Below are 12,715 nucleotides of genomic sequence, written 5' to 3'. Positions count from 1 at the left end.
ACAGGCTTCTGGGTTCTGCTTTGTCTTATGTCTGATTTGTGTCCATTTATTCTCCTTTTGCAGAGGTTGACCTGTTTGTCCTATGTAAACTGCAGAGGGGCATTACTGGCAAATGATTACTGGCAAATACTACATTAGAGGATGCAGGTGAAAGAGCCCTTAATGGTGTGACTGATGTTGTTGGGCCCTGTGACAATGTTGCTTGAATAATTGTGGGGGCAGAGTTGGCCCTTGGGTCTATTGCATGGTCTGGTCCCTCTGCCTGTCTCTCTGTCCTGTGTACCCTTGCTGGAATCCGTCTTTAAGTTTAAGGTGCTACTAGTGTTGGTAATAACCTGTCCAGTCGTGAAAGAAAAATAATGTGTTTGGCTTAGGCGGGGGCGAGGGGAGATGTCTGACAGGGCATTTGTGCAGTTGGAAAATTTGCTTTAAACCCCCCCCTGTAAACTCCAACATAAATCCCATTGAAATAAATGGGACTCACTAATTTCATTCATATCAATGGGTCTACTCTATGTAGGATTTATGTTGGATTTTACACTAGACTCGTGCTCAGCGCGGGACGCGCGCTGGTCAAGCACTCTCCAAGCGCCAGCGTGAAACCCGAGTCGGCCCTGAGGGAAATGAACGCTGCTTGTTTCCCGCTCCACTGAAAAGTGCTGCGGACCTCCGCCCTGAGCTGCCACCAGCGCCGCCTATCTGGACCCGAGTTAAGGGACAGCAGATTTTTAAACGGAAGAGGACGACTTCTGGCAAGCACGCTTGAACCCGCCCGGGCGCCGCCTGCCTTGAGTGAGCCAGGCGTTACAACTACGCGCCTTCCCGATGGAGGGAACGTGCCGCTCCGGAGGCGGCCAGACAAGAGGAAGGGAAGCTGCCTTGGTCCCGCCCGTTGGGTTCTGGCCACGCCCGATTCCGCCTCGACTTTCCTCCAAGCCTCCTGCCCAGGTGTGTGCTGGGCACGGAGTTCAGAGAGCCCGCGGCGACAGCTACGGCGGCGGGGGTGAGTCCTTGGCAAGGGTCCGTGGAGAAAGGGCTGGGGGTGGGGCGCTCCCACAAAGAAGTCAACGGTGGGCAGTGCTGGCCGTGGCTATGTGGCGCTGCTGCCCCCGCTCGTCCTATGCATTGATTTTCGAGAGCTCCGAGTCTAGAGGCGGCTGGCGTTCTCGGTCGGCATGTGGGCGCTTGAAATAGGCTGAACGGGGCTGAGCAGGTGCCTTCTGCTTGTCCAGCCAAGGGGTGAGGCTGGGCTGGAGCTTTTTAGCTTATCACCTGTTGCCCAGGACGTTTGTGGAAAAGAGAGCGAGGATACCACCTCGCTCCCGACAGTTTGGCTTTCGTTTTTTCCCAATGGAGCTTTTTAAAGTTGTTGTTGTTGAGGGAGTGTCTGCGGAGTCATTGGGCGTTGAATTTTGCATTTCAACAAATATTGCATTTTCCGACAATTGAGAGTTGAATATTTCGGAACGGGCTAGGACACTGCGTAACCTCTGCTCATAACTATCACACATTTGATGGTTCATAGGCACATTTAATGGTGCCTATGAACATGTAATGTATGAAAACATTAAGGAGAGGGGCTCAGTCCCTACTGTCCTAAAGGCGGCAAGTAAAAACAAACAAACCCACACAACTATTTTCATTTCAAATGAAATGTGGTACTTTCATGACAAAGTACCACATGACATTCTGATTAACAAACTAGCTAAAAGTGGGCTAGATGGAACAACTATTAGGTGGATTCACAGTTGGCTACAGAATCGGACTCAAAGAGTACTTATCAATGGAACCTTCTCAAACTGGGGAGAGGCAACGAGTGGGGTACCGCAGGGCTCAGTCCTGGGCCCAGTGCTCTTCAACATTTTTATTAATGATTTGGACGAGGAGGTGCAGGGAACGCTGATCAAATTTGCAGATGACACCAAATTGGGTGGGATAGCTAATACCCTGGAAGACAGAAACAAACTTCAAAGTGATCTTGATAGGCTGGAGTGCTGGGCTGAAAACAACAGGATGAAATTTAATAGGGATAAATGCCAAGTTCTACATTTAGGAAATAGAAACCAAAGGCACAGTTACAAGATGGGGGATACTTGGCTCAGCAATACTACAAACAAGAAGGATCTTGGAATTGTTGTAGATCGCAAGCTGAATATGAGCCAACAGTGCGATATGGCTGCAAGAAAGGCAAATGCTATTTTGGGCTGCATTAACAGAAGTATAGCTTCCAAATCACATGAGGTACTGGTTCCTCTCTATTCGGCCCTGGTTAGGCCTCATCTAGAGTATTGCGTCCAGTTCTGGGCTCCACAATTCAAGAAGGACGCAGACAAGCTGGAGCGTGTTCAGAGGAGGGCAACCAGGATGATCAGGGGTCTGGAAACAAAGCCCTATGAAGAGAGACTGAAAGAACTGGGCCTGTTTAGCCTGGAGAAGAGAAGATTGAGGGGAGACATGATAGCACTCTTCAAATACTTAAAAGGTTGTCACACAGAGGAGGGCCAGGATCTCTTCTCAATCCTCCCAGAGTGCAGGACACGGAATAACAGGCTCAAGTTAAAGGAAACCAGATTCCAGCTGGACATCAGGAAAAACTTCCTGACTGTTAGAGCCATACGACAATGGAATCAGTTACCTAGGGAGGTTGTGGGCTCTCCCACACTAGAGGCCTTCAAGAGGCAGCTGGACAAGCATCTGTCAGGGATGCTTTAGGGTGGATTCCTGCATTGAGCAGGGGGTTGGACTCGATGGCCTTATAGGCCCCTTCCAACTCTGCTATTCTATGAGTCTATGATTTCCCTAGCATTCTCCTGATGAATGTGTATATTAAAGGCTTCCGATTTTCTGATCATGTTTGGCTGAATTGATGGATCTGTGATTTTTAACTGTGGATTTTATGAATGGTATTTGTGCAAGCTGCCATGAGCACTTAAAGCTAAAGGTGAGGCAGAAATGTTTCATAAATAAACAAAACACATGTATAGTGATGTGTATTACATAGGCTTATCAGGGAGATTGGATTGGTTGTGGTTTCCTAAGAAGTGTACATTCCTGTGGAAGATGAAGATTTGCTGCTGTGTAATATGCCAAACCATGCCCACCTCCCTACCTGTAACTTCTGCTAACTTTTCAATTGTGTGCTGGAGAAAGAAACTCCTTGATATATTCAAGGCTATAGTCTTATGCATACTAAGTTGAGAGTAAATCCCACTGCAATCCATGGCACTTCTGAATAAACATGCACAGGTTTTAGGCTATAAAACATGTGGCATTAATAAAAAAAAAAATCTACAGGGAGAGTAGGCAGTTAAAAATATATCTGGGTGTTCCATTTTTTTATATGTTAGCCACACCCCAAAATACGCATTTGCACAGGTTTGGGTATTTTCATAAGTGATACTAAGATTGTTTGTTATGCTGGTCACTTACTCTATGTGTCATTTGTTAATTCAAGATAGAAAATGGAAGGCAGCCAATTTGAAATTCATTGTGCATTCTAACTAATTATAGGATTAAGATTCCAAGTACAAACATGGGAAATGATATATCTCACCTCCTTTTTTGATATAGTTGTTACTGAGAAAGGGAAAGTGTATTAGCTTTTAAGTTGTTCATGAGGCTTTCACCCATGAGCTAGGCCCTCTCATATCTGGAGAAAAGATAACATCAAAAGCATCAGGTTTGAATTTAGGACCTGATCCTACAAGGCCATCGAGTCCAACCCCCTGCTCAATGCAGGAATCCACCCTAAAGCATCCCTGACAGATGCTTGTCCAGCTGCCTCTTGAAGGCCTCTAGTGTGGGAGATTCCACAACCTCCCTAGGTAACTGATTCCATTGTCGCACTGCTCTAACAGTCAGGAAGTTTTTCCTGATGTCCAGCTGGAATCTGGCTTCCTTTAACTTGAGCCCGTTATTCCGTGTCCTACACTCTGGGGGGATCGAGAAGAGATCCTGGCCCTCCTCTGTGTGACAACCTTTTAAGTATTTGAAGAGTGCTATCATGTCTCCCTTCAATCTTCTCTTCTCCAGGCTAAACATGCCCAGTTCTTTAAGTCTCTCTTCATAGGGCTTTGTTGCCAGACCCCTGATCATCCTGGTTGCCCTCCTCTGAACACGCTCCAGCTTGTCTGCGTCCTTCTTGAATTGTGAAGCCCAGAACTGGACGCAGTACTCTAGATGAGGCCTAACCAGGGCCGAATAAAGAGGAACCAGTACCTCACGTGACTTGGAAGCTATACTTCTATTAATGCAGCCCAAAATAGCATTTGCCTTTCTTGCATCCATATCGCACCGTTCGCTCATATTCAGCTTGCGATCTACAACAATTCCAAGATCCTTCGCGTTTGTAGTATTGCTGAGCCAAGTATCCTCCATCTTAGATGGAGACTTAGATGGAGAAGATGGTGATGATGGCCACCAACTAAAATGGCTTTAAAAGGGGTTTAGAAAAAGATTCATGAAAGAGAAGGCTAGCCATGGTTTCTACATATTTATTATAGCACTTTTATTCTGCCCTTTAGCCAAAAAAGGCTCTCAAACGGCTTAGAAAAAACATTTCTTAAGACAGTCCCTGCCCACAGGCTGGTTATGCCACCTCCAGAATTACAGACAGCATTAGTTGCTGGGAGACAAGCGTGGGTGATGGCTGTTGTACTTTGGTCCTCCTGGTGGGCTTCTTGGAGGCATTTGGTTTGCCACTATGGGAAATGGGATACTGGAACAGATAGGCCTTTGACCTGATCCAGCAGGGTTTTTCTTACATTCTTAGAATGGGCAGATTTTGACAATGGTGCAATTATGCATGAACATCTAAAGGCTATTATTTCATATGTTTCTGAATTCTATTTACTCCCAGGCTGTCTGGTAATATCTTTCTCTTTTACAATTGTGCAAATGCACATTTTCCCTGTGTGCACACTTATTATTATTATTATTATTATTATTATTATATTTATTTGTATCCCACCTTTTGCCCAATGCTGGGCCTCAAGGTGGCCTTACAAAGTTTAAAATATACATGGGGGGGGAACAAAACCATAAAACATTTAAAATACACAACAAAATTATAAGACATTAACATAGATGGAGGGCCAGATTATTCTCCAAAGGCCTGCTGGAACAAAAAAGTTTTAGCCTGCTTCCGAAAGCCCATCAAGGAGGGAGCCAGCCTAGCTTCCCCGGGAAGAGAGTTCCAGAGCACCGGAGCAGCCACCGAGAAGGCCCTCTCCCATGTTCCCACCAAGCGTGCTTGTGAAGAAGGTGGGACTGAAAGAAGGGCTTCTCCAGAAGATCTCAGAGCACAGGCAGGCTCATAAGGGAGAATACATTATTTCAAATAACCTGAGCCCAAACCATATAGGGCTTTATAGGTCATAACCAGCACTTTGAAATGTTACATTCAAACATGTTACATTCATACATGTTCTCTGTCTCTCTCCTGCATATTGCTAAGCATCCATGTTTATGGATATGAGACAAAACTAAAGGAATATGCAAGGATAAGCATTCACATTGAAAAACTTAGTGTGTATGTGGCCTTTTGACTACTAGTTTTAATGGCTACAGACATCATGTTTAGAAGAGGAATACTACGAAAGTGCTATGATAAAATGTCTGAAATAGAATTTTGTTCAGATGGAAATGCATGTAGAAACAACATATATGAGTTGTTGTCTGCAAGATAATCCTCTGGTAATGTACTAAGTTTCTATTTGCATAATCAAAAATTAGAATATTGGAGACAAAAATGACCCCAAAGTTCCAAGAACTTTCAGCTGTTAATTTTTTCCCCTAGCTAGAATATAAGCTGAATTTTCATTCTGCTCAATTTACAATTGTCAGCCAAGGGAGGCTTCTGAAGAGGAGGAAGAAGCACCACACCCTGAGAAAACCCCACCTCTGGACTGGTGGCAGGCTCCAGTGGTTCTTTGCCTCAAAGGCAACATGCTGCAGAGACCTGCCAACGAAGCTAGAAGCTGGTATAGGGAGGAGGAAGAGAATGCTGAGCCAGTGTGGGTGGTCCCAAAGGCAAAGCGGGACTATTTAAACAGCAGGCAGAGAGAGAAACGGGATGGTGGAGAAAGAACAGAACAGAGGTGAATGGAAGGATAAATAGTGGGGAGACAGGAGAGATAGCTGAAGGAGTAAAACAGAAGAAGATGAGGAAACACGCAAGAGGAAAAGCCTACAATGATAACAGCCAAGTAAGAAAGAGACCAGACAAAGGTAATATATATGAAGATACTGCAAGAATAGCTGGAGTGGATAAGAGCAAGGAGGAGATAGTTATTAAGACAAGACAACAATAAACTTAGCACGAAAAGGAGAAACCCTACTTCTTACAGAGAAAGGGTTGGTTAGGTAAGATACTGGCTGTGTCCTTAGAGGCTACACAGGGTGTGTATTATTCAGACTAAACAAGACATATTTCAGTAATTTGATAACTTAAACTGATTTCCAGTTTAAATCCAGAGGTGCTTAGAACTTTGCTTGGAACTGCATTTTCTCCATTAGGATCTTTATTCTCCTCTTTAAAGCTTGGAAAGCACATTCAGGAATATGTGTTTGCTTTTTCTTCACCTTCCACTTGTGTGGTGTAAATACATTCTGGTTGTGTGCAGGCTTCTCATTGAATCATCATAACTAACAGTACAAGCATATTAGAAGTTGTTACGCTTAACAATTCACAAACATGCAGATGTTAAACAGGATCTTCATTCTTTATGAGCAAATCTTTCAAGAGTTGAGCATCAGGCTTAGAGTAATAAGTACTGAACATAAAATGTGGGAACATTAGACTACAGCTTTAATTACATTAAGGACTCTACTGATTTCCAAGGTCCTATCTATACTTATTAGTTTTCAGTCAACTTGGAAAAGTTAGAGGAATATATTGTGGTATTTAAATATCATTTTAGGCAAAGTATTTAGCATCAATTTTTGTGAACCGCCCAGAGAGCTTCGGCTATTGGGCAGTATAGAAATGCAATAAATAAATAAATAAATAATAAATACAAGGCTAAAAAGGAGAAAAGAAGTTAGAAAGGAGAGAGAGAGAGAGAGAGATCTAGAGCAGAAGGGTGAGAGTGTAGAGCCCTAATGGGAAAAGTTGTATAGGCGAAATCTTTCTGCCACTACTTAGCCTGGGTCAACAGTTTTCCCCATGGGATCAGGGCAGGGTAGCGGTTGGAAACCTGTATTCTCTGGGGATGGAAGGAAACCTGAGCTGGGACCAGTTTCCATACCTAGAATTAACTTCTGAAGTTGAACCAGATCCATTAGTCTAAACCCTGAGCAAGCCAGTGGACTCCTTCAGTAGAACAATGGTTGTCATTATGCCCAAGGATCAATTACTATTTCTTGATTATGCTTGCTATAGGAGACTGAGAGCATTGGGGTGCTGTCAATTTGCTAATGTCTGAATAAAACATATTTTCAGTTACTAAACTAGGATTAAGATTGTGTTTTAAACAATGGAAATGATGAACTAGGGAGGATTTGAAGTGCTGCTGCCCCTTGTCAAAGTCAATTTTTCAATTTTTTTAAAAAAAGATCCACATAGAACTGCTAGGCTATAAAGCACAGCAGTGTGTCGTAGCCCAATCCTATGTGTAGCCCAGATTATTCTGAGAGTCACTCAGTATATTGGTTACTCCGAGTGATGGGCTAATTGCAAGGGGCCTTGAGCCTGCTGCAAGGAGACAGAGCACTTAGTCCATTATTCAAACAAATTGTCTTTCTTCATCCAATGAATTGAGGAAACCTCCCTCCCCCTACTCTCTTTCCCTCTTTTGCTAAGGTAACCTAATGTAGCTTGTGTCAGCTGGTTCACATTAGGTGCCCTGGACATGGGAATTTCATTTACCTCAAATATGAAGTGCTTTAGGACCAATGAAGTGCTTTAGGACCAATGTGGATGATCAGAAGCAATACCTATAGGATAGTATAACACTATGAAAAGCAGTGTCCTTGTGTGGCTGTGTAGGGGTACTCCAACATCAACAGTGCTATTTCCCGTGTGTATACCTGTAGACAGCCTATAATACCCTACATATGGCTAGATAATGCACAAGTGTGGTGAATTTTGCAAGGCTGACGGCTGAAAAACCTCTGTGCAGAAAAGCCCTTCACGTAGATTCCTTCATATGAGAACTGATCCCCTTATATTGTGTAGTTAGCTAACTAAAATATCTTGCTTGTCTATGAAATGCTCAGTAAAGTTCAATTGCAAACTTGCCACCTCTTTATTGCTGCAACATTACTCATTTATGTTTTCTCTCCCTCTTTTCAGCTGTAATGAGATGGTAGACCATACTGCATGGATTGCAGATCCACACAGAACTGAAGAACTGAGGTAGCCTCTGATATCTGGGACTCTGCATTATTGTTATCTCCCCTATTATGGGTATATCATTTCTGTTTTGCCTCATGCTGGGGTTATTGCCCATAAGAATCATTGGGAATGCTTGGCAATGCCCACATATTCCCCATAACTTGACTAACGATTATACAGTGAAATATAACTTGTCTACATTCATGGCTGAGAGTAACATCCAAAACTTAGTCACCTATGAGCCTGCTAATGCAATCTTTGTTGCTGTTCGGAACAAGATCTACATACTGAACTCAGAGCTGCAAATTTTGTCCACCGTAGTGACTGGTCCCTGGGGTAGTAACAAGTGCAAGATCTGTGACTTGTGCCCAGTGAAAGGGCCAATAAAGTTTGAAGATACGGATAACAAAGTTTTGGTGATGGATCCTTCTGAACCTTGGCTTTACAGTTGTGGGAGTTCCCAACATGGAATTTGTTTCCAGCATGAGATTGAGATACAGGATGACGTTGCTACAATTAGAAAAACATCATGCTTGTATTCAGCTGACCTTAACAATCCTTCTGAGTGTCCAGATTGTGTGGCCAGTCCTTTAGGCACTAGAGCTGTGGTTGTGGATGAATATGCTTCATACTTTTACATTGCATCTACCATCAACAGAAGCACAGCAGAGACATATAGCCCTAAATCGGTGTCTATACGGAGACTGAAGAGTACCTTGGATGGGTTTCAAAATCCTTTCCATTCCTTAACTGTGCTGCCTGAGTATCAAGACACATACCCCATTGATTATGTGTATTCCTTTAATGACCAGAACTACGTATATTTCCTGACAGTCCAAAGAGAAAATCCCAGCTCCAGATTGTACCACACTAGAATAGTGCGGCTTAACATGCGGGAGACTGAAGTGCGCAAATACCGTGAGATGAACTTGGACTGCCGCTTTCCAAACAGGCGGAAGCGGAGTCTTGGAACGAACCATGGGCAAGTAGACTTTAATATCTTGCAGGCAGCTCATGCTACCAAGCCTGGATCAAAGCTGGCCCATGATCTCAGCATCAGTGACACAGAGCTGGTTCTCTTTGGTGTGTTTGCTAAAAGCCGGGTGGAAAGCGTGGTGCCAGAGAAGTACTCGGCAGTTTGTGCTTTTCCCATGAGCAAGATCAACGAGGCTATTGATGCAGGGATGAGGAAATGCTGCAATCTGAACAACCATGACAAGATGCTTCGAGGACTGCGCTTTTATCAGGAAGCTGAGTACTGCCCACAGAATGTAAGTTCCCACAAAGCATTTCTTGCCATCTTGCATGGTATAGTTGTGTGTGACTTCAGAAATGTTTCTTAGGGTGGGTTACGGTTGTTATTCATCACTTATATACAGTATGTTTTAACAGACAAAGTATTTACAGGCATTTATTCATTTTCACATCAGCTCTTTGAGGTGGGTCATTCTATTTCCCATTTTAAATATGAGAAATTAAGAAACTGTGAACCAAGGTGTCACAAGCATTGTCACAGTGTCCTTTATCTCAGTGCCTCAGAGTAGCCTGCAGAAGCAGATGCAGGCAGTAGACAGATAACCTCGGCATAGCCCACCAATTTGGGATCTCACCTTCCAAAATGGATTTGGTCTTTGTTGGCTGTCAGCAGGATGCACCCACTGCTTGTCAATGCAGGGACTGAAACACTTAATAAAAGGGAGGATAAGGTTAGCAAAACAAAATGTATGGCCAGAGGGAGTTCCTACACTCATCCCCAGGTAAGGGAGAAACCTAGACTTCCTTCAGTCAACAGAAGGGTCTTGGGAGGAGAGGGTCTGATGGAGATCAGGGGAACATTGCTGATTCTGCTAGAGCAGGGGTGGGGGGACACTCTTTCAGCCTGAGGGCCAAATTCAGTTTTGGAGAAGCTTCCGGGGTGGGGGGAGCATATGCCAGTGGTGGGTGGGGCCAAAGGCAAAGGGGGTGGGGCCAAAATACAACTCAATACCAGCATATTGTAACTTAAAGCTCTTACCACCAGTACCTTGGTGGTACCTTACATTCCTTGGGAGAAGCATTTCACCCTTTTAGAATGGAGAAAAAAAGTGCACAAAAGCCAGGAAAGCATCAAACTATCCATGGTTGAAGGAAAGGGAGGGGGGACAGGAGAAAGGGGTGCATCCAGGGAAACCTGAAGGGCCAGATTTCTCCACCCGTGCTAGAGAATGGGGAAACATCACCCCGCAAATAGTGCTTTGATCTTTGATGGTGGACTTAGCCGAGGTTACTTCTTCTCTCTTCCCCTGGAGGTTGTTGGTCGGTAATAGAATATGAGAGAAAGAGCTGCTTGTGATGCGGACTCTAGTACGAAAGGTTGTGCAACAATGAATGCTAGTCTTGCAGGTGCCCTGTGACTCTTCGTTGTTTTTGCTGTGACAGAGTAACATGGCTACACATCTGAAAGTTGTTAAATATATTGATAGTTCTTTTTTATTTATTTATCACATTTTTATACCGCCCAATAGCCGAAGCTCCCTGGGCGGTTCACCTCCCTGGGCGGTGTGAATGCATAGTAGTGCTAGTTTCAGCCAAGAGTTGTCCTTAATTTTTAATAAATTTACTGTTCATGATTCATTTATTGGAATGGCCATAGGACATTCAACTACCAGTAAAAGAAGGCACTTGAATAAATGGAGCGTTGGGTGTTGCTAGTACAATAACAAGCTTCAGGAAAGGGCATATGGAATTTTACACAGAAATGGTTTTTTTAGATATTGTGGTCATATAGTTAGTGGGACTGTTTTAAGGTTTCCATGACAGAAGCCTTATGAAGAAGGGTTTTTAAAAAAATTAGCCATAGTGTTCTTATACTGTCTTTGATTTCTCCCACACACCTAAATTCCTTCCCCACTCTATGCCTTTTAGGTTTCTAATTAATTAGTATCTCGATATAGGGAGAGATACAAATGTTTTAATAGTTAATAAAATAAATGAAATTAGTATAAAAGCTGTGAAACAATATATGTCCATCTTCATGATCATCCTGTGCAGCTGTTTCATGGTTACTTAAAGTAACATGTGTTCCTATTTCTTTAAAAGGGACTTCTGGATTTCTTGCTAGTTGATATATTTATTCAAGACTTTTATATCTTTTTTAGATCTATACCTTCACAAAGTGGCTTACAATCAGTAAAAGCATTAGGCACAAACACATACAAATATATAAAAACAGCACTTCTGACATTTGAAGTGGAGAGTGGAACACATTTTGTATTAACTACTTGAGAAAGGCCAGTTAGAACAAATAAAGGCACAATCCTATGCATGTTTAGACAGAAAAAAGACCCATGGCTGGCTGGGGCATTCTGGGAGGTGTAGGCCATTTTTCTGTCTAAACATGCATAGGGTGCAATCTTCAGTTTTAAGGCTTTATTAAAGGCCTGCCTCAAGGGTATGCACCGCCCAGAGAGCTTCGGCTATTGGGCGGTATAGAAATGCAATAAATAAATAAATAAATAAATAAATAAATAAATAAGGGTATAAGGCACAAAGCAGCAGGATGGGAGTTTTATAACTGAGGCTGCTTACTGAATGCCTGATAATGTAATGAAACCACTTTTATAGAGCTGGTACATTTGGAGAGAAAGTGATTAATCCAATGGGTATACAACAATACAACAAGTCATGGGCAAAATTGAAAGTCAGTAATGGTGGCTGTGATCCAGGCCCACAGCCGTTCTCAGGCATAGGTAGTTGGAAAATCAAGTCTTTCTTGTAAAAACTTTTATGCTGTGATGAGTTGGGAATATGCTTCTGGTTCGCACTCTTTGGATTGAACAGAGGTGGAGTGTGGGAGGTTAAAAAAAAAGAAAGGGAACACCATCCTTAGGCTGATATTGCTGCTCCCGAATGCTACTGCATGTATGCTGCAGTTTGCCTTTGGTATCAAACAGGCATACTTACGAATGTTGAAAAAGTAGGTAGAACAGCAACCCCAATGTGTGTGAAAGCTAAATCAGGTGTTGCTTTCAGTCTCCCTTTCTTTCCTCATGTAGGAGTGGTCTCATTGTGTCAGCAATGTAGTGTTTGAACCAGGAACTCTGTCTGGGATCTCTGTCAAATTTGCCTCTCCAGTCTCCAAAAGTCCAAAATCTAACTGGCGAAGAGCCAGGCCTGAAATCGGTGAACTCCAGGCCCACATGATATGTTGATTATTGTGACTTTTTCTTTCTCATGATGGAAGAAAGCAGTCAAAAACAAACCTGAACTAGAATAGAAACTAAAGCTGGAACTCAGTGTTTTAAAAATTTGGGTTAGCCCCCAAATAGTTCGAGTTTTTATTGTTGCATTCCACCTTGAGGGCTTTTAGTTTAAAAACATAATAATAATAATAATAATAAT

At 43.0% G+C, this 12,715-nt stretch overlaps 1 protein-coding gene across 1 annotated transcript in view; it reads left to right on the top strand.

Moving 5' to 3' along the window:
• The first annotated feature begins 807 nt into the window (after positions 1-807).
• The window catches only part of MST1R (macrophage stimulating 1 receptor), a 60,572-nt gene continuing 48,664 nt past the window's right edge, over positions 808-12,715 (top strand). Inside the window, exons 1-2 of the mRNA XM_063121068.1 lie at positions 808-1,003; positions 8,294-9,606. Of these exons, the coding sequence (XP_062977138.1) occupies positions 8,404-9,606 (1,203 nt within the window). The 5' untranslated portion in view covers positions 808-1,003; positions 8,294-8,403. The remainder of the gene's footprint in view (positions 1,004-8,293; positions 9,607-12,715) is intronic.

The sequence above is a fragment of the Elgaria multicarinata genome, chromosome 3, assembly GCF_023053635.1.
Source record: "Elgaria multicarinata webbii isolate HBS135686 ecotype San Diego chromosome 3, rElgMul1.1.pri, whole genome shotgun sequence".
NCBI lineage: Eukaryota > Metazoa > Chordata > Lepidosauria > Squamata > Anguidae > Elgaria > Elgaria multicarinata.
This window is presented reverse-complemented; position numbering and strand designations above follow the sequence as displayed.